General features: G+C 44.7%; 1 protein-coding gene across 3 annotated transcripts in view; it reads right to left on the bottom strand.

Annotated features, from left to right (window-relative positions):
• Window positions 1–659: 659 nt before the first annotated feature.
• Window positions 660–22750, bottom strand: part of SLC45A3 (solute carrier family 45 member 3) — a 61026-nt gene continuing 38935 nt past the window's right edge. For 2 of the 3 annotated variants that reach the window (XM_084853286.1, XM_084853287.1), the window contains exons 2-5: window positions 18147–18560; window positions 16480–17304; window positions 13508–13773; window positions 664–7410 (exon numbers count right to left, since the gene is read on the bottom strand). In XM_084853286.1, the coding sequence (XP_084709412.1) occupies window positions 6979–7410; window positions 13508–13773; window positions 16480–17304; window positions 18147–18366 (1743 nt within the window). In that variant the 5' untranslated portion in view covers window positions 18367–18560 and the 3' untranslated portion in view covers window positions 664–6978. Of the gene's footprint in view, window positions 7411–13507; window positions 13774–16479; window positions 17305–18146; window positions 18561–22750 lie in introns of all 3 variants that reach the window. The other variant, XR_014790653.1, reaches the window with a different exon arrangement.

Raw genomic sequence — 22750 nt, forward strand, 5'->3', positions numbered from 1 at the left:
CCAGGGCCTCCACCCTGGTGTACATCTGATCTACAGCAGTTCTACAAAGAGGTGACCAGGTGGGGAAAAAATAGACATGTCTTTTCTACCATGAGCATATAGTTAATTCTCTGGGAAGAGGTAAGCCAGGAGGAATATATTTGCATTCCCAAACAAGTGCAAAATTCAAGACAAAACAGAAATATAAACACATTCACCTGTCATAATTTTTCCATAAGATACTAGGGAGCTTCTTCTTATATCTGATGCTGTAACTCCTCTGGCATACAATTTGCCGTTTGTTTAAATCTATTATTGTTTAGTAAGTTGCAATAAGCTGCCTTGAGTACGTTGTAATACTGAAGAATCTCCGTCAGGCTGCTGCTCAGGCTTCTGGAGCATTGTGGACTTTGGGTCTCCATTTACCATTTCAATCCTTGCTTCTTGAGGAATCTGCCATTTTGAGCAAGCAGCCTGTTTCTCAAAATGAAAGCCAACCCGTGATCTGGTGCATTAAAAAGGAATACCTGCATTCACGTGAATGCCTTCTACTGTCTTTACAATTTCAGGATTTATTCCTTCTTCCAGTTCAGGATAGAAAAAAACTGATTAACTCAACACCCAGCTTCAAAGCACAGGAAGTTCTTAGGGTGGCATTAAATTAAATGGAGACCATTTGAAATCTTTCCACTCTTTAATAGACTTTAATATCCTAATTACATAGGATATTAACCCTGCACATAAACTGTAGAAAATATTTACTTTCGTAAATAAATAAACATACAAATTGCAGACAGTGTTTAGCAAGACACAGCATGGGAGATACGTTCCCCCTAGAACAAATTATTCAAAGGAATCTCTTGTTGAGAAGTAAAGGTGCCATCCAATCACTGGCCTAAACATTGTTCAGTAAGTTCCCTTTAAATAAAGTCATGTGGGAAAAAGGAGAATGGACAAAGCACATCAGTAGTGGAGGAGGAAAAATACACCACCTAACAGTACTCTGATACATGGGAAGAAAACTTGTGAAGTGGATTGTAATTGAATATACAGATACAGTAGAAGTGTATCGGTCCATTATCAAGTGTCTGGAGATGTGGTTGGATGCAAGTAGCAATTGGAGAAAGGAGTTGGTCAGTTTCCATCATCCATCAGTCAATGTCTAGAGCAGCCTTCCCCAATGTGGTGCCCTCCAGATGCATTTGACTACAACTCCCAGCATCCCCAGCCAACAGGCCCACTGCCCATTCTGACTGAGGATGATGGGACCTACAGTCCAACATATCTGGAGGCCAGCAGGTTGGGGAAGACTGGTTTAGAGCAACCACGCGGGTCCTTATGCCAGGCAAGAAAGGGGGCATTTTGACTGTACAAAAGATTATAAAATATCCTTTCACTCCGTGTATGGAAGTGGGATGCATGCTAAGATCACCATACTCACCCACACAGGTAATTAGCTTGGGGTGTGTGTGTGTGTGTGTGTGTGTGTGGTGAGGGGGAGGACAGAGTTTAACACTCTACCCCTAAGGTTCAAAAGGGTTGAGAAACACTGGCTTAAACAGGTCTTCCCTTTTAAATAAAACTTTCACAAGAATAAGTTAACTAAGGGCACAATCCTATGCATGTTTAGACAGGAAAACGGAATACAACTCCCAGTTGTGGGCTTTTTTTCTGTCTAAACATGCATAGGATTGTGCCCTACGTTAACTCTAGCTGCACCACATCAAGCATGCCCTCCCCCTCCCCTCTATAGGTATCTGTGGGACATAAAGGTTAGCAGGAAAACTTTCACATTGCCAGCAGACATGCCACTGTCAGCCCCCCTCTGCTGTGCTCCAAAATGATGGCTTCTAGGTTCCCAAAGCTGCACAGAAGGGTCAGTGGAGAAGAACCCATGATTTGCCATGCTAAAGAGATCTGCAGCCAAACTACACTTGAGTCTGTTCAAATAATAAATACATAGAGATGGGAAGACTGGGAGAAGAAGCACATTCAGCTGGCCCATCTCTCTTTTTTAGACATATATATTCAGATATATATGACAGCCACCAGCCCTACATCATTGTGTCTAGCTGCAAACTGGCTGCGCTTGTTTCATACTCAAAATTTTCTACCTCCCTCAGGAGCTGATCAGAGCCATGACACTGCTAAGTGGCTGGGATTTTGGTCATGAAGTGCCTTGGGCCTCTTGGAGACTTACCCTCAATTGATACATAATGTGGGAAGTGAGAAAAGGCAGCTGTGGCGTGCCTGGTTTCATGCCTTGGCCGACGCCTAGGCCTGCTCAAGAGAGCAGACAGAACTCTCAAGAGGGCCCGAGAGATCATAGAATCCCACGCAATCGACTTCAAAGCAACTACGGCCCTCTTCAGTCAACCTCTGCACATACATGCTGGCTGGGCATGACGGTAGTTATAGTCCACCATAACTGGAGGGCACCAGGGTGGGGAAGGTTGCACTGAATTGTCAGCACTTCCCTAAAGTGGAACAAAAGCCCAACATTTGTGGGAACAGGGACAGCTGAAGGGCGGCTGTCTTTCGAGAGGAGCTTAATATGCTAAGCTTTTAGAAGTAGCAATACTATTATTCCTCCCTACAGCTGGGGAGTCACCTGGCACTTATCTAGGGCGGGCATGGCCACACCTATGGGGTCCTGCAATATTGTGCTTCCTCTTCTGCACAAAGTGGAGGAGTGACAGCATGACAAATCCTCCCTCTACTGACATTTCTGGCTTCCGAGATCGTACCAGGTATTACCCATGCACATTCAAGCCCAGCTTTGCAACCTAATGGTTAGAAATGTGCCTTTTAACACACACAATTCTCAGGGCTATTTCACACATACAAAATGTACACAGAAGGCACGCATGTACAACAAACGCACATTTACAGTACAAGGAGCCTTGTATTGTAATTTCTCTGGAATTGTCCCTTTGGTGAACCCAGGCGATATTGTTAAATTGGTGCAGCCTAGTATTTCTCTGTGTTGGCCTCTCATGTTTTTCAGATCTGACCTGTGGTAATTTTTGACAGTAATGCAACTGCAGCATGAGCCTGTCCGGTGTAGACAGGCCATTGAGGATTTTTTAGGACTCCTGTGCCTTTAAATTAAAAATGAGCTATTGGTGGGACCTGCCCATTTTATTGCTTCCTGTTGATGGTGGCTGGGGGAATTAGTGATTAATAGCTTGAAGAACCCTTGAAGAATCTCTCCTAATTGAACCAACAGTGCTATTTCGCCATTTATTTATTTTTTTAAAGAACAATGCAAGGAAACTCCACAACCTGTAGTAAAAGAAACTGGCATTGGGGCAATAAGGAGGCTATTCAAGTAGCAATTAACAAGCTATTCATCAGCAATCCCCTAGCCATGCTCAACATGAAAATAAAGAAGGGCAGAACCTGAAAAGCAGGACACTTTTAATTAACATTGGAAAGGACCTTTCTTAATTTGTGAATCAATATTATAGGAGGATTTTGGCCCGTGGAAGTGCTGGATTTTGGAAGTGCCAGATAATATAAGTACTGTGTGGAACCTCCATTTTAATTCCACTTCCAGCAATGCCTCAGCAGCACTAAAGGCAGTGCACGCTGCCACATAATGACTCTGTTTGGATATCACAGTGGTGTCCAGTGGCAAATTGTGGGTTAATTAACCCACAAATTGCAAACAGGAAGCAGCTTGTGCATACTCCTGCATTAACTACCCTTGAACGCTGCCTTCTAGGATTGTTTCTGCCATGTCTGAACAGGGGTACTTGGGGTTGTTCATAAGTTAAACAACCCCGAAGTTAACCCAACAACAACGCCATTCCATCTGAACAGGACCAAATGTGTGAAACAGCCTGTAGAATACTGGGTTCCACATCCAATACCGAATGTTGTGCTTGTGTAAAGCTGCAAGACAGACATCCCCTCTCTTAGGGCTGTTACCCAGACAGTTTATAGCAATGTACTCACAAGTTTTGCTTGTCTCTTTTCTCTCTCTCCCCCCAATCTATTCCTGCCCCTGTCCCTGTTCTGAGATAGCTGGGAGATTTCATACTTCTCCAGCAGTTTTGGCAAGTTCCTCCCACAGCATTTTGCTCCTATATCTGGCCTGCAACTTTGCTCCTTCCCATGTAATTGGAAAGACCACCACAGTAAGAAATTTTAGCCTCAGTTAATAGCCTATTCTCTTACACATCTGATATTGGGTTTCCCCTCCCTCTGACCCATCAAAGATGGCCAGCCACTACATATCAAGCTAGCATGAACTTGTGACAGGAAGCTAACATTTTCACTGGGAGGCCCTAGTTAATAAGATTTTCATTTCACCAGCTTTAAATGATCATCCTTTGTTTGTCTCAGAAAGGAATTTGCCCTAGTTCAAATTGATAGTAACATCAAAGAATTTTGGGACTCTTTTCAAACAGGATATGTCCCTTTGAATAAAGTTATTTTTTCTGCAAGCACCTTTGGTGTGGTTCACCTAGCTCTCTTCTAGTGGTTGTTTGTGCTATGCTACAATCTGAATATCACAAAGATGGTCTGGCAGACTGTAGCATATCACGGATCTTGTGAAGACAGAGGGGGTTGGACTAAATGGTCTTCATATCCCTACAGATCTAATGAGTGATAACCTACATAATTACCTCATCGCTCAAAATACAAAAAGCCTAAGGTGGAAGCTAGCACTAACATTCTGACCAAACTGAGGGCCAAAGGGGATACAATTAACCTGCACATTTTATTATGTAAATAGCAGCCATGAGAAAGCTTAAGCAGCCGCAGGAGCATGAGGCTGGGGAGGGCAGAGGTTAATTCTCTCCCTGCCACGCTCCCAACAAAAATTGCGATTTGCAGTTCAGCAGAAGCCTCCATTGGTACCATGGCAGCTTCAGAGAGGCAAGTGAGAGCAAGGGATGGTTCGCATGTAACAGCAAGCCACTGTGGGTTACTTTCCCCACAGGGCTTGTCATTGCACGCTGGTCAACATTTTTTAAATGCAAGCTGCAGCGGAGGGCACGCCGCAACTTGTCATGTGTGAACCCGGCGACGATGGGAGGCTGGGGTGGTTAACAAACTACCCAGCAACCCTACAACAGAGCGTGGGTTTGGGGTGGTTTGTTAACCACCCCAGCCACCCACCCATACCAGGTTCACACATAACAACAAGCCACACTCAGCAAGGGTAATTAGATAAATGCAGTGGAGGCAGGTGGCCCTGATGTCAGTGCGTGGTGAATCCCCTCCAGGTTTCAGTCAGAACCAGTCAGAACTCTAAAGGTTCTGACTGGGTCTGACTGAAACTTGGAGCAGATTCACCACCCCACTGACATCGGACTACCAGCCTCCACTGGGTAAATCCGCTGGCAGTGCAGGGGCAGTTAATAAGCCACTTAAGGGTGGCTTATTAACCACCCTTGTGTCATGGAAACCAGGTCAAGCAGTTAACACCTCCCCTCTCCATCCTCATGGTCCTGAGGCTCTCAAGCTTCCTCCTGGCTGCTATTTACATAACATTCACATCAGGCCTACTTTGGCCCTGAGCTAGTTAAATTACAGCCAGAGAACCACCTTCCCAGTTCTAACCTGAGGAGCCCAATATACAGAGAATTCTGCCTTGGGGAAAGACAGAGTGGTCTCAGTCTTCCAGCGTCACTATTCTATTCCTCCCTGAACACACACACACACACACACACACACACACACACACACTCTCTCTCTCTCTGTATTGGATGTGCAGTTGTTATGCTCCTAGATAGAAACAGCTGCACTGCATGCTACTGAATGACTAGCTGCATGCTATATTACTCATTACAAATCTGCTTTGTAGCAAAAACATTTTTTTCAGAGAGAGAGAGAGAGAGAGAGAGGCTTGCTTTGCAAAGCTTGTCTGGCACAAGGAGCACCTCTGCTCTATCTGGGTGGTAGAAAGGCTGGGTCACACACTGGGGAAAAACGCAGCTCGGAGCCAGCCTTGCGGTATGCAGAAACATCCTTGGTTTTTCTGTAGAGCCCTTGAGCAGAGGCTGGCCAGCCAGCCATACCACCTCCTTAAAGCAGGAAAGGCAGCAGGAATGCAAGCGTTTTTACTCTGCTGCCACACTATGCCTCCTCTTTAGGACTGCACACAGTAGAAGGCACTGTAATTTGTTTGTGCCAGTCAGTCACTTAAAGCCAGGTCCCCAGAGAGGCATGTTCTTCAGCCGATGTTTACGCAAGCCTCCCTGTTTGCACTAACTGCAACCTCTGTTGAGAGCATGTCGGGGGGGGGGGGAGTATCAGATGATGACCAGGATTTTCATTTCCGTCATGCCACTGCAGAGTTGCCGCCAGTTCAACCACAGCATCCTCTGCTAAACAAGCCCTGCTCCTATATAGCTCTGCTCATCTTACTTATACCACCTCGATCTTGACCTGGGACACATCTGCAATGGGGACAGGGAGTGGATTGTTCCTAAAGCCCTTCAAAACAGCACAGAGGTGCCAGTTCACAGTCTCCTTCCCATGTATTTTCTGGTTCACATCGAGACAGGAAAAAGTTACGCCACATGGGCATGATGACCTCGCCCAATGCGAAGATCGACCAACAGCAACATTTAAAAAACACACAAACTAAGAAGTGATATTAATTACAGCTTTGAACCCTCTTTGGTCCTTTCTGCACTGTGTCACCATCCCCCCACACAATTTGACAAAGCTATCAAAGGAAGTACCTGATTACAGAAAGGATGGCCCTTAACTTTTTAAATCTGCAAGCCTCTCTTGTAGGCTTCTGTGCAGAGGCACTTTGATGAAAGCAACAGGGAGAAACACAGAACATTATACCAGACTCCCTTTCGCTAGATACCCTGAGATCAGCCCAGCACTTTTTTTTCCCTTCAGTCAGAGAGTTTTTGCACATGTCTCATTAAAACACGACCTGGGAGGGAGGAAGAGGCAGTATGTGCACTATTGACCCTTCTCTATTATCTGTTTCAGTGTGCATGCATTTTTGCAACAGCCCCCTTTCTCCTACACTGAATACCTGGCCATGTCACTTTTGTCAAAGGTAACTTTGGTTGCGAAGTAAATGGCCACCAACCCAAAGCCGGTAGCAGATGCCATATAAGCAGTGACTGACTGCGTGAACTGAACAAGCGAACCCATGAGGAGGGATGGAATGACTTGCGAAAGGAGAAACGCACTGTCCAAGATGGCCAGGTCTGAACAGATACCCCGGCTTGCAGCTGTGGCATCTGAATCTCCCACCATCATCATGAGAGAGACCTCACAGGGTGAGCCAACACAGAGGGAAGAGCCAGAAACGGGGGGTGAGAAGAGGCCTCCACTATTTCCATTCTGGTAGGTGAGTTTCTGGCCAGAAAGATGGCCTTTCAGGAAGCCATGCTTCTTGTCTAGTTGAGCTGCATCTTCTTCTTTGCTTTTATACTTAGGCAAATATATCTGAAAGGACAGAAAAAGGCCAGTTAAGAGGCAACAAAGGCAGAATTGGATGTGAAATATGCTACTAGAGCCAGGTAGAAATTGACAACACGAAGAAAATGGGTGTTGGCTTCAGTTCCAGATCATGGAAATTACAACCTGGCAAGGGCTAGGCAGACAAGAGTTAGCTTTAGCACAAGACTAGTCTTACTAATAGGTGACTGCACAGTACAGCGCTCTGCACATGGCAGGGGCTTCCCCTCTTTTGGCACCTGCGCTTTTATTACTCAAGGAGAGCAGAACTTGATGAAGATCCAGGCAACAAGAGGTGGTGGTTGAACTGGTGAACAGCATCAGTCTGTTGAGATCGAGGATCTAGGACAGGGCACAAGATCATCTTTCCCCGAGTAGGACCTTTTCCCCCAGACACAAGAGAACCAGGATCAGTTGTAGAACAGGGGAAGGGGGAGAGGTTAGAGCCTTCCACGAAGCATGCCCAAAAAAGGTGCTACTGGAAGTCAGCTTAATTTAATACATTACTTACAAGGATTAGCTCTAGTCTCAGCCCAGGCAGGACTGCAATGGGTTATTTACAGATCTATGTGATAGGAAAATAGATAGCTGCTGGCTTTCAGTTATACTTTGTTTCTGATGGATGTTGTTACAAAAGAGGAAAATCAGGGCTTAAGAAGGTATTCTCATATCGTAAGGCTTTGTACAACTGAACTGAACGCACCCGGTTATGACAGATGCACTTGGTCATAAGGTTAAAAGATTGTTGCTGGATCAGACAAATGGTCCATCTAGCTCTGAAGAGCCACCTACTTTCACTGGGCTACTCTTAAGTCTGGCCCACTGGTTTTTACTTGTAAGTTTTGTTTTTAATTATTTTAATTGGCAATTGTTTTGTATAGATTATATTGAAATATGTTTTTACGGATTTTTTTTAAAAAAGTATCTACTTCATGTTGTTTTTATCTTGTATGCTGCCTTGAGAGGGTTCACCCTTAAAGGCAGGCTAGAAATAATTTTAGATAGATAAATCTAGTTCAGGATCCTTTTTTCCACATTGACCAACTAGATGCCTCTGGGAAACCCACTAGGAAGACATGAGGGCAATAGCCCTCTCCTGTTGTTGGATGACCCTCTGGAGCAGATTTGGGGAACTGCCCAGGGGAGGAGAGGATGGGGAAAGTCCCACTGCATGACATTGGCTTCCAGCCAGTTTTTCTGGGTTTGGATATAACAATAAACTGCAGTTAACTGAAAATGGAACAAAATGTTTTCTGGTTTTTATGTGTGTGTGTTTTTAAACAGTTTTTTTAATGTCTTTTTTTGAAGTAAACAGCAGGCGCAGGGGGGCTGATCCAGACTGGGACCCTGTGAAGGTAGGATTGCTTTAATTCTTTGCTCCCGAGTACAGTCCCACTTTGGATCAGGCTGCCTGTGCCTGCTGTTTGTCAAATGGAAGCTTCCCCCTACCCCCATGCAAATAGCAGATACAGGGGCCCAATCCAGATCAGGGCCACAGCAGGGGACAAATAGTTAAAGCCTCCTTATTCCTCACACCAGGGTCCAGATCTGGATCAGAGGAGACATGCCAGCTATCTTTTTGTTAAAAATGCATTCACACAATTGCTGATCGCATGGATGGCATCTCATCTAGTTGGGGCCTCAGTGATGTCTTGTGAACAGAACCGAAGCAGCCTAGTTACCATATGAGTAGGAGCATATAGGATAGTGTGTGCATGTATGCGTGTGTGTTTCCTGCATTTTCAAAGGCCAAGCAGCTAAATTATAGCTCCAGAAGAAGAAATGCAGTAAAAACCAGACAGAGAAAGTACAGCATAAATTCTTATGCAAACAGCTTGGATGGCTAACCACAGAGTGAATTTTCTTGGTAGGTGAAAGCTAAACCATTAGATGCCAGCAGGTGCAACACTCAATGGTAACTGAAGAGAGCATGTATTGGTTTCAATGGGGAGGAAATTACTTATGCCTGGACCAGGCCATTATAGGTAGTGGGCCTGAAGCAGGGGCCTCTCGGGGGAATGGAGGGGCGTTGGATTCAGTGGATCCAAGGCCACCTCTGTCCTGCTCCGGAACACACTATTTCAGGCCACCAGCAGTAGATCTATGCCTGTGGAGCTTCCAACAGGCATATCCAGAGCTCCTGCAGCAGACTTGGCGACTTCTAAGGGGCGACTTCCACTCCATCCTAACCCTCTCCGACCCGTGGATCTGAGGGTTAGGCCTGCTCTCTGACCCATCAGTCCTAAGTGTAAAAAGCTTATAGTAGTTGGGAACCACCAAAATAAGGACTGCACAACACTATGAAAGATTTGGGTCAGGAACAACAGTATATAAAAAGGAACTGTAAATCTCTCCTGCAATTCCTAGCTACTACTGGAGTTAAGATACAGCTCTGAAAATATTGTATTGAAAATATAGTCCAGCAAAAGAAACAAAGGGAGTAGCTTTGTGGTAATCAAACTGGTGATCAATCCACAACAGCTCGTGATTTTAGAAACAGGTAGAGCTCAAGGAATCTTGGTGTCATTTACCATTTGGTTACCAAGACGTTTATGCAACGTCACCTGCCCAAAACCAAGCCATTTCCTCAGGCTCCCTACTCAACAGAGGACAGCCAGGGAACCGATTCCAAAAGGGTGGAATTCCTCACTCAGAGGGTCTTATCAACACAGACAGTTCAAGGGCTTGCGAGCATGAAGCTTCAAACAGGGTTAGTCTCGCAGGCTCTCACAACACCGGAACAGCAGCTGTTATGGAGTAACTCACTTCAGAGGAGAGAAGCAAACAAACATAGGAAGCGGATGCAAAGGCTGACAAGAGGCAATGAAAAAGAAGAAGAGGTGGCTTAGAACAGTAACACTGTCATGAGGGATGGCTACAAAGGAAAGATATATATTTAACAGTAGTACAATTAAAGATGGGATGAGGGGGTATCTGCCCCAGACACAACCTGGACAAGATGCAAAATTAGCAAAGGCCATGTCATGTAGTGACAATTATTAAAACACTGGATGTCACGTTCCTTCATCCTCCCCCTTTGCAAACAACACGCTCCAAGATACCAGGCTTCAGGCTCACTACTTTATTAGTTAACAACCAGGTCCTTCTAGGAAACTCTCAGGCTACAAAGGAACCAGCTGCTCCACACAATTAAGAATACCAATAGAGGAGCCAAAGTAGAAGTTACAGAAGTTGCCAGCAGTTTGAACAAGAACTTCTTGGCCAGACTAGCTTGGGGGGATGCCCCTCCCTTATAGTTGCTCCCTCCTACATAGGCTATCACACATAAGCCAACCTGGTGGAACATCTGAGCTCCACCTCTAACTTTTCCCACTTCGCTCTGCGACAGACCCTAGCATCCCTCAAGTCACACCCCTCACTCTCCTCTTCCCCCAAGACCTGGGTTCTCATGGAGGAGGAAAGGGGGAGGGCTCAGGCCAAGCTATCTGTGTGCCAAGGTCTTGGGAAGAAGACCTTGCCATATCTGAGCTCACTATGGAGGACGCCTTCCGCTGTTCTGGCTGTTCCCATTCTGAGTCTGAGCTGCTAGCTATCTCCACGCGCTCAGATTCATTCCTGACACTGGATTATCTAAGGGTTTATTTTCAATTTTGAATAATCAGACATTTTCAACATGGTAGGTGAAAAGCCTGACACACTTTGCTCAAAGTGTCAGTGAGAGCAGTAGTACTCTTAAAGTCCTACAACCACTGATGCACCTCAGATTTTACCAATCACTTCCAGCAGGGGTCAGTTAAATACTTGTATCCAGTACAAATAATTGCTTTTCAAAAACTGAAATCTTTTGTATAGTACCGGGCAAGGGGTGGGGCAGGAGCAGAGGTTTGTTATGGCACTGATAGTTATTCAACCAAAGAAAGGGCCACATTCTCTCAGATGGCCTGACCCAGCTTATGAAATTTACTGCATTCAATGTTATCTTAGAGTTCCATACCATAGAACAAGAAAGGCTGGAAGGTAGATTAGCATTCCTGACCATTGCCCATGCTGGCAGGGGCTTCTGGGAGTTAGAAGTCCAAAACATCTGGAGATCTACCTTCTGCCAACCTTGCCACAGAACTTCTGGAAAATCAGGGAATTTGTAATATAGGGCCTGTCGCTAGTAATTGTTCCATAAGTCAGGTGAAGCCATCCACTCAAATCATGATGAAGGCAGTCAAGGGCCTTCTTCCTCAATGATTTGTTTTCTAGAAGGTTCCTAACTCTGTTTATAAAAAATGCTATGCTTGACAGCTCAGGGATGAATTTCCATTATCATTGTTTGTACTCTTTGCATCTTTTTAAAGAAGCACCTTAGTAGGATGAAACAGAAACAAGTGAAGATACCACAGCATGCCTTACAGACTATGACTTTGACAACCTGGTGCCCTCCAAATGTTTTGGACTACAACTTCTGTAAGCCCCAGCCATGGCTAATGCTGAGATTATGGAAGCAGTAGTTTAAAACATCTGGAGGGCACCAGGTTGCTTACCCCTAATGGCTGAGGTAATAGTTGAGATCAAATAAAGTAGGGATCAAGAGAAGTACTTGATTGCTGATGGACGCTTGTACCATAAATAAACCAGTTTAGTGTTAGGGTGCTTCCAAATGGACAGTTCCTAGCGCTACTAATCGTAAGGAATTGTGTGGGTGTTCCATCTTTTGCTCCTTATCATATTTTCTGTGGTAGGAAAAGAGACAGAAGCAGAGATAGGAAAATATGGGAGGGTTACAAAAGGAAGATGACAATTTCTGGAAATGCCACCGCCCCCCCCCGCCCCCGTAAATTCTGTTAACAAGGTGCAGTGAAAGGCACATCTGAAAGCACTGTTAAATGCCCCTGAATGCTGCCTTCTTGTGGCTTCAGGATCAGGGCCACTTCCCATATTGCTCTTCTCTGCTTTCACACAAGGAAACTACTGGGAAATGGTCAAAACTATACATCTGGCAAATGACACAGCTTGTCTGCCAAGCCTACTTCAAACCTATATCCAGTTATTCCACACCCTCTGCCTTTTCAGGCTGCCTCTCTAGACTTTTTTTAAAGTAGAAAACAGCCCTTATGCTTGTACCCCAAAGCATATGCTTTACCAAACTAGTTTACCATAACATGAGCTTTTGTCAGCAATCTATTTGTTTGTAAATCACCTCTGTCTGAAAACACCCAAGGTGACATACAATTTCCTCTACCTGATGCTGGGGGAAGGATGGGAAGAACCAATAACTACAGATTGGATGCGAGGGAGCTGGGAAAGAAGCAACAAGCAGCAAGAGCTGTCAGAAAGAGATAACCCTGGTTCACATGTAACAACAACCCAGAGTACAGGTTGAATATGGGTTGTCAATCATGTGTTGTTGTTACATGTGGACCCTGCACTATGGTTTAACTATGGGTTGTTAACCACAAACAATCCAGAGTTCACAACCCAACAACAACCCATGGGTTCTCTTCTAACAACAACCCATACTCAACCCGTACTCTGGATTGTTGTTACATGTGAACCAGGCCATAGAATGGAGGCACAGACATTAGTGTTATATGGCTCTCTGAGATATTAAGATTTTGATAGACAGCTTTGAGGAATGTTGCGTCCTATAATAATGGGCAGGGAGAGAACGTTTCTTTGCTACTGGGTGGCTGGCTTGTTTTTTGCAACACTTATCATTCCAAAATTTCCAACAGGATATTTTAATTGGAGAATGGATTTGGTGAGCAGGAGGTGAGGGAAAGAGAGAGAAGTAGCAGTGCAGGGGTTCCTTTCCCAAAAAGCATCTAGATCATTGAGAATGTGGCTATAACAGGACCTTTCTTTAAACCAATGGGTAATTCCAGTGTCACCACTCAGAATAAAATGCTGGCTATGCTGGATTTTAAAAAGGGGGTAAATCTACCCCAGGGTAAGGGGCTCAGAGAAATGACCAAAATGGTCTCCTTTATAGTTGCGAGGCCTTTTAAAACCACTTTGGGCAAGACAGTCTGGACTTTGTTTTGTTCACACGGGCTGTGCTTCCCCCTCCCTCACAGAGGCCTCCCAAATCTTATCCTTTCTCCCTGCCCCCACCACCATTCAAACACACACACACCTGTTTTTCATGATGATAAAGAGATGCCAGTGTGTACGGCAGAATCTGCAGCACTGAGAATGGAAAGCCTGTCAGGGCAGCAGAAACAGTGACTATGACGATGCTCTGAGAGAAGCACATGATGAAGGCAGTCAAGGGGAATAAGGCCACACTGGCTAGGTAGACGATTCGTGTCCCAAACTGTTTCACCATCCTGTCCATGATTGTCGAGAAGAAGATGGAGATGATGCACTGGAGAAAGAGGCCCAGGCTACCCATTCGAATTCCTAGGAAGAGATGCATGGAAAGTGAGTGAAACAGGGAAGAATCAGTAGGCAGACAGGCAAGACAACAGCCAGGTTTTAGAAAGCCGAGCAGTCTCAGTGCTTTGGGCACTATTTTGGCCTTCAAGTCATAACTGTCCATATTAATATTTAGGAAGAATCTCTTAACTTACAGTAGTTCCCCACTTCATAATTAATAGTTAGACAGGATGAAAATCTAAATGGACTTAAACTGAAGATGCTTCAGAACGATGGAAGAGCAGACACAAAGCCCAGGAGACTTCTCCTTTCATTCCTCTCTGCAGATGGCCTACATACAGTTGTTGTTGTTGCTCAGCACCCCAAAGTATATTTCAGTTTTAAACATGCACAGAACTTGTCCCGGTATTAATTTACGAAGTTAACTGTGGCCAGGAAGTCACTTGGCAGTTCACATCTTAACTTCTTTACCTAAGGAAGAAGCAGTACGACCAATTCTACAGCAACAGCAAAACTGGGATTGGTGTTTAAATTAGAGCCATGTCTGAGAGCAATCTTCCCCAACCTGATGCCCTTCAGATATGTTGGACTGTAACTGCCATCATCCCCAGAATGGGAATTGCAATCCAACACTTCTGGAGGGTACCAGATAGGGGAAGGCTGTCCTAGAGTTTCTCATCCATAAAATCCTCCAAGGCATCCACAGAGACAGAGAGCCTTCTCTTCATACATCAGCAAAGATGATGTATACATGGGCCATAGTTCTAGGTTGATGTGATTGTTGCGTATCATTGTGTATACACGATCAAGCATATAATTTTGGCAGGCATCATAGGCACTACTAGGAGACGAATGTTACATATTAATTACATTCAAGCTGGGTCACCCAGACCTTTTTTTCTAGTACAAAAGGCAGGCATGAGACAAAGTAGCTTCAACAGGAGACACTCAAAAATCTTGCAACCAAGGCAGCTTGTTTAAGTTATGAAAGAAAGGGGACAACAGCTTAGATCCACAGTAGTCTTCAGGGCCCATGCAACAAGAGGGAAAACTAAAAATGTGGAATGGTGCATACCAACCACAGGACAGATATAAGGAGGGTCTTGCAGCAACTGAGTCACACACTCCATTCATGAAGAGTGTTTTGTTTATGGGCCACCACACAGTATTTCTGAATGAATTATTAATCTGAGGCATTGAATACTTAAGAAAACAGTGAGCCACTATTAAGAAAGGATAGGCACTCAGGAGGTCAGCGTTCCCAAGCTGCTGCTCTCCAGATGTTTTGGACTACAACTCCTAGGATTCCTGATCATTGGCTATGCTGGCGAGGGCTGATGGGAGGTGAAGTCCCAAAATCTGGAGGGCACCAAATTGGGAAAGGCTGCAAGTGAGGATTAAATGGCTTCTTACACCAAGCTACAAACTATATGGATCAAGATAGTGCAACAGCAACAAAGAGAGGCCTCTTAACCTTTTCATGCAGACAGGGGATATGGAAGATTCCCATGATTCCTGTTCCTCTCAACAATATTACCTTTGATCATCTCCTCCGAATGGAGGAGATGATCAAAGGCTGCATTTTGTGGTTGCAAAGGAGGAACAGGAAGCCCAGGAAACTTTCATGGAAATATAATATCCAAAGCTGCTCTTAGGACGGGCAATTTCTTGAGCAGAAAATATGTTCAGTAGGGGTGACCCTATGTGCTGGGAGATTGCAGCTAGTCTTCCTGTTTTAGTTATATGCAATTAATAAGATGTACAGGTGGTCTGCTATCCAGGACCACTTTTGCAATGGAGCAGGGGGAATTGAATCTCGGGCCTCGTCTATATGAGGCTCGAGATTCAATCCCCCCACCCCCATTGCAAAAGTGGTCTTGAACAGCAGAATAGAAGACTTCTGTCCAAGATGTTATAGAACTGCTGCCAATCATGGCCTACTGAACTAGGAAACCAGCTGGTCTGGTCCTACTCTGTATAGGCAGATTGTCATCCCTTTTGTATAAACGTGAATGGTAAATCCCCTAGCTGTCAAAATAAATAAAGAGTGAAAGCATGGATTCTCAGGGTCCTACAGGGTCTCAGGATGGGCTGCAGAAAGAGAATCTTAAGTTGCATGTGGCCAGCATGTTGCATGTTTTCCACATCTGCTCTCCATCATACCACATACGTTAAGAACATTGTCCCTGGCAGGCAGAGAAACTGCTATACAGGTTCAGGCCTATGGGACTCCTAGATCTTTTAAAAAGTAGTCTTTATTTTGGATGTTTGGGAAAAAAATTAAAAGATTCCTTTAGTATAGTGGGGAAATTCAGGCTTAAAGTTGATAAAAAAAATGAAGGCAATTCAGTGTGAGTGCATTGCTGAATAAGAAGGTTGTAGAACTTGTTTCCCCAGATCTAAGGCCAACACTATCAATGGACCACACTGACAGTAACTGGCCTCATTCCCTCCACTTCCTTCCCAAAGTATTTCAAGTTAAGCAAGAATCAAGAATTTGCAACAAAAAGCAAAGGTAACTTTGTGAAGTCATAGAATCATAGAATAGTAGGGTTGGAAGGGGCCTATCCCCTTCCATCTAGTCCAACCCCCAGCTCAATGCTCTGCTCGCATAATTTATCAGTTATGAGAATAAATTTTCTAATTACATAATCTGAAGGGCTCTGATGCTAAAACCTGATATATTTTCAGGCCACAAGCAACAGGCATGCACACGCAAAATCAGGTTACCTTCATCATAATGTCGTCTGGCTTCCGTGCCTGGCTCAGCTCTGGGAACTCCCTGGTACAGTCCTTCCCCAACAAAGTCCGTGTAGAACAGCATGAACGTCATGAGGGCCATCCAGCTGCACAACTCAGCCACAAAAAGCTGACGGATTACCTTGGGGATGCGGCAGCAGATTCCATGCAGCCGTGGGGCCAGGGCACAAAGGTTCCTAAAAGCTTGGACCAGATGCCTGGCCCTCAAAAAGCTCTTTGGAAGCCAGAAAGAGCAGCAGCCAAGGGGTGGGGGCTTGGAGGAATCCTTCATTGCAGGGACAGACAGAACCTCTACCTGAGTTGCCACCTCCTCAGTCACAAAGGCAGTGGCCACGACAGAGCCGAGAAAGATTATGGTGAGGAGGCTGAAGAGACATTCCTCCTGCCCCCCCAGGTAAGGAGCCAGGAAGCTACTGTCCCAGTCAATTGCTGGTAGCAGGTACCCGATGCAGCCTCCCAGGCTAACCATGAGGGAATACATAGAGAAGGCCTGCCGACAATTGTCAGGCTCCTGGAAGAGATCGGAGAGAAGGGCCTCCAGTGGGGTGAAGCAGACCTGGCCACAGAAGTCAAGCAGACCAATGCCCATGATAAGGAAGGCCAACTCCAGGGAGCGGGTATCCAGGGCAATAAGGCTGGCCAGACGATGAGCATGAGGAATGATCAGAAGGCTCAGTAAAACTCCCAGACACAGAACCCAGATGAAAGGGCGGCGGCGGCCATAGCTACTCTGCCAGTGATCGCTGGCAGAGCCAATGAGTGGCACAAACATTAGTCCTAGAACTGGCCCAATCCCTAGAAGGGGATGGAAGGAAAGAAAATACATTAGTGGAGGGGAAGGGATGTGACTAGATGGTAGCTGTCACTTCAGAAATTGAACCAAGGACCCTGCCTAAACTAAACTGAAGGACCCAGCCTAATGACTATGGCAGTGTCAGAGCCTCCAAAAATCCTCACAAGGGTAAAGATGGCCTCATTAAGGAGAAATTAACAATTGCTAGAGGATCAGCAAGATTTCCTGAAAGATGTGATCTCCCCACTGCTGCCACCACCCTATGCTCGCAGAACAGGGATTTGTGCCTTTAAAGTGCCACAGGACTCATTGTTTTTTTTTACTGCAGCCCAGACTAATATGGCTGCCCCTCTGGAATTTGTTAAGGAGGACAGTTTTTCTGCTTGGTTTATGGAAGCCCAAACCACTACAGCAAGAATCTCTGCCCTGGAATCTCCTGACCTTGTGGAGCCTTTTCTTCTCACATGAGTTTTGTTACAGAGAAGCACCAGTTTTCTAGGGAACAATACTTTAAAGTCATAGTGTTTCCCTTCTGAAATTCAGAATCCTTGATGTCTTCTTGTTTGGTGCCCAAGATGTATTAGCCATTCCAAACCTCCATTCAATTCTCTCTCAGACATGCAGTGGAGGTCCCCTGGGGTCCTTGCAATATATAGGTCCTTCCTTTATACATACAAACACACCATAATAATGATGGGAATGTTGCCACCAATACACACCATTCATATATACATACATACATACATATCCTGTGCAGTTGAAAACTCTCCACCACACTAGATTTCACAGTGAGAATGGCCATCTCACATATACAAATAGATTCATTAATTAGGAAGCTACTTACCCAGAACCATGGTCATGAACTTCTCTTCCACTCCCACTTCCAACAAGAGCGGTGGCACATAGGTGATGCCTGCAGCCAGACAGACTTCCAAGCCAAAAGTTAGGGAGTTGACCAACAATAGCTGGACTTTGCGGTTCTGGAACAGCATGCTGACCCAGGCCCTCTGAGCCACACACCCCTCGCACCTCAACATCAGAAAATTGCACCAGGCCAAAAGCATTCTCCTCAAGATGATCCAGAGCAGGGTAACGGAGTCCTGTGTCTTCTTTTGTGTCTCAGTAGCAAAAGGTTGGCAGCCATGGTTTAGCCAGCAGTGAACAACTTCTGTTATGTTGCCCACTGCTCAAAACTCAATAGAATCTGGGCTCAGGATGGCAAGATTAATAGTCCAGACTTTTTGCTGTGGGTCACATTCTGCATGAAAATAGAAAAAGCTAAGCATCACACACATCAAGAGCAAATTTATTTATTTATTTATTTAATTTCTATACCACCCAATCGCTGAAGCTCTCTCACATAAACGTGCTCAAGAGTTTCCCAGCACAAGAACAGCAATACAAAAAAAGAATACGTATCAATCCATCATTGCAATAAACAGTATAGTATTAATTCATTTCAAAACGTGATATAATAACCCAAGCAAGCACTTAACAACATTATGACTATTAAATTTGTTACAATACTGGCAATATCAATCTTTAAAACTTCAATTCGTATTATTTATCAGTAATGCCTACATCTCCAAAAGGATGCTGTAGTTGGAAAAGATTTCGAAAAGAGCAACCAAGATGCTCAAGGGAAAGGAACGCCTCCCTTATGAGGAACGTGTTAACTTTGGGGACTCTTTAGTTTAGAGCAGGGGTGAAAACAGGCAGCCCTTGCCCACATGCACCCCCCATTCTTAAAAAAAAAAAAAATTTGCAGCGCCCACTGGGTCCTCCGCTGCACCGCTAGATTCCTAGTGATTCTGTTGATTAACAAGGTGCACAAGAAGCATGTCCCTTGTTTCCTGGAAGAATTGTGCCCGCCCTCCAGACAGCTGTTGGCAGGCTGGGTGGGGGAAGAGCAATCCTGCTGAGAAACAAGGCAAGCGCTCCCTTAACGCCCTGTTTCCCAGCAAAATTGCTGGGAATCCAGCAGCCTGGCAACTTCTGGGGAGGGAGGGCTGCACCCTGCCCAACCCACCAAAGTCGTCTACCCTGGTTTAGAAAGAAGAGTGAGCAAGGAGGACACACAACTGAGATTTATAAAATTATGCATGGTATGGAGAAAGTGAAGAGAGAGAAGTTTTTCCTCTTCCTGTCATAATACTAGAACCTGGGATCATGCAGTAAAGCTCACTGGCAGGAGATTCAGTGAGAGCCAGTGTGGTGTAGTGGTTAGAGTGTTGGACTGGGACTCAGGAGATCTGGGTTCTAGTCCCCACTCAGATGTGAAGCTCACTGGGTGACTTTGGCCCAGTCACTGACTCACAGCCTAACTACCTCACAGGGTTGTTGTGAGGATAACATGGCAGAGAACCATGTAAGCTGCCTTGGGCTCCTTGCAAGAGGGGAAAAGGTGGGATATAAATGTAATAACTACATTCAGGACAGACAAGAGGAAGGATTTCTTTCCACAGCACACAGTTAAAAGTATGGAATTTGCTGCTCATAAAATGTGGTGGTGGCCACTAACTTAGATGGTTTTAAGAGGGGAGGAGGTCACATTCATAAACAATAAGGCTAATAAGTGGCTACCAAGAAGAGGGCCTTTTCTGCTGTGGCACCCTGGTTGTGGAATGAGCTTCCCAGAGAGGCTCACCTAGTGCCTACATCGTGCTCTTTCTGGTGCCAGGTGAAGAACTTTTTATTCTCCCAGGCATTTTAGCCTTGTAGCTCTGTTATTTTAAATCTGTTACTGTGTTTTAAATCTCTGCCTGCTCCTCGGTCTTATCTTGGTTTGTACTTCTATATTGTAGTTTTAAACTTTTACATTTTATATTGTATTTTATGATATATTCTGTGGTTTTAATTGCTGTGAACCACCCAGAGAGCTTCGGCTATTGGGCGGTATAGAAATGCAAGAAAGAAAGAAAGGCAGGCAGGCAGGCAGGCAGGCAGGCAGGCAGGCTGGCTAGCAAAGGCTACTAATTACAATAGCTATATACAGCCTCCAGGTTCAGATGTGGTATACCTCTCGATAATAGAGGCTAGGTAACAGTGGCAGAGAGCTATTGAGCTCAGGCCCTGCTTTGGGGGCTCCTGGGGGATCCAGCTGGCCACTGTGTGGGAAACAAGATGCTGGATTAGATAGGTCTTCTTTGCTGTGATCCAGTAGGGCTCTTATGTTCTAAACTTACATAAACATAACTCAGTAGGATGTGCTTCCCAGTAAACCTTGAGAAGACTCTGCTGCAAGGCTGCAATCCTATCCCCACTTACTTGGGAGTAAGTGCCACTGAACTCACAGGAACTTACTTTCTAAAAAGTGTGCATAGGGTATGTCTTTAGCCTGCTGAATATTCATTTTGATAGATGATCCTGTTGCAGAGAGGTTAGACCTGGAGTGCCATACCTGGTTTTAATCACTAATTGTGTTACTGGAACAAGTGTACCATTTTGGGATTGCTAAAGAAAATCTTGTGCTGGGGAGCCGGATATAAACCCGGAATAGGATGTGGGAACGTTAATTAAAAACAATGAACAATTAAGTTGTCCAAGCCAGTTCCATAAGAATGAGGGCATCCTTCCAATACTGCTGTCATTCAAACAAAAATCCTCATCAGGAGTCCTTGCCTGCAAACTCACCAGACTCTTGTACCCGTCACCTGAACGGGGACACATAGGTGGACTGAACAGATGGCACTTCATTCCGTTTTTCCAATAAACCTGATCCACTTCAGCTTCCTCTGCCAGGCAACTGTAGTTAACTTAATGATTAATTTGATGCCTACATTACTGACACTGAGTTAATTACTTATTTGCCCTTCAAGATTCATCTACCTCATCCACATGTATTAGCAGCGGACAGAAAGGAAGCATGCAAACAAAAAAGGAGACACTTTGAAAGCAAGCAAGCAAGCAAGCAGTAACAATGTTTTTCTACCACCTTGGGCTTGGAACACAACCCACCTTTGGTAAACCAAAGGGACACACCAGAACAGACCAGTAGGTGGAGCTATTGTCTCCATGACCATGCCTTATCTATCTATCTACAGACCTGAAAGTTTACTCTACCATAATTCATCCCTTTAACACGGTTTATCCTTGCGCCACTGTGATTTTCTTCACTGGGATAGAAAGCCCAAAATATGTAGACACCTTTACCTTTTTTTCTTAAAGTAGCTTCTCTTAATATGGAGGCTAACAACGATTGACCTTTCCATGACAAACGCATGCACTCCTGTTACAGGCTAAAAGCCAATTTGTATTACATCCTCCTAAAAGCCCTGCAACTGGAGCATAGTTATCCTATCAGTTTTTTACCCAGCATGTAAATGTGGTGGGCATTTACAGTCTCTGTACTCCTACTACAAAACCCACTGGAGTTCAAGAGGAAACAAAGGCAGATTATAAATAAAGGCTCTGCAGGCCTCTAAAAGGAGATGCTAGTTCAGGTAGATAGTTCACTGTAATGTGATTTTACTATATTACATAAGTAGATAAATGCCAACTGCAACCAGAAGGTATCATTCAGATAAATGTGATGCTCCCGTGTGGTTTCCTTACACAGAATAGGGTATTCTGTGAACAAAGAGCCTCCAAGTTTAAGGTTCCCGGAGCGGACTGGCCTTTTCTGACCAAGGCACTTCCCTTGCCCCTCTCAGGAACACAGCTGTTCTCTTGAGCAGCCCACAGTAATCTGAATGGGCCTTGTGCAACCGAATTTCCCAGTGGTCAGCGCCCATCATTATTACAATCACAAAACCTGTGTTTGCCCAAATTAAGGTCTCTTCACAATTTTTCCCCAACTAATAGCCAAATGCTGGGTTTCGAAAAGAAAAAGAAAAAAGATGAGAGGTACCAAAATATCAACAGCACAAATATTTGTATTTGGGGAAGCATTCTGAAAAATGCCTGCAAGTTTTCAAGTTTTAAAATATTCAGACATGCAGACCCTTAACTGTGCTGACAACTCCCATTTGCAAGGAATTATCCCTGCCTCATCAAGATTATTTGCAGTCACTGTAGTTCCTTTTATATAAATTACCTTATCAACCCAGAAAATGATGACAGTCCTGTCACTATAAAATGTTATGCTGTCCAACCACCAAGGTAAACTGTTGCATGATGAATCCAGGTAATTCACAAGGTCCACACTTCTCTAACATCCGAGTAAATGCAGAGGGATAACTCAGAAGAGACCAACTCCCATTAATTAAGAGACTGAAATGTATGTGGCTTAAGAGAAGGCCTGTGTGCTGTATTCCCAGGCACACCAACCTCTCCCCAGAGAACCAATTATGGCCCTTAAGGGAGGAGCTTCTTTGCTCAGAGTTGAGAAGTTCATGGGGCCATCATCTTGATCATACACATAACTGGTACAGACATTTTCATGCCTCACATCCTTCCCTCCCCCCGACATTTCATTCGCCCCTCACCCAACTTCATGGTTTCAATGAG

Source organism: Heloderma suspectum, chromosome 4, assembly GCF_057233095.1.
Source record: "Heloderma suspectum isolate Gila_16-S chromosome 4, 16-S_ref, whole genome shotgun sequence".
NCBI classification, from domain to species: Eukaryota; Metazoa; Chordata; class Lepidosauria; order Squamata; family Helodermatidae; genus Heloderma; species Heloderma suspectum.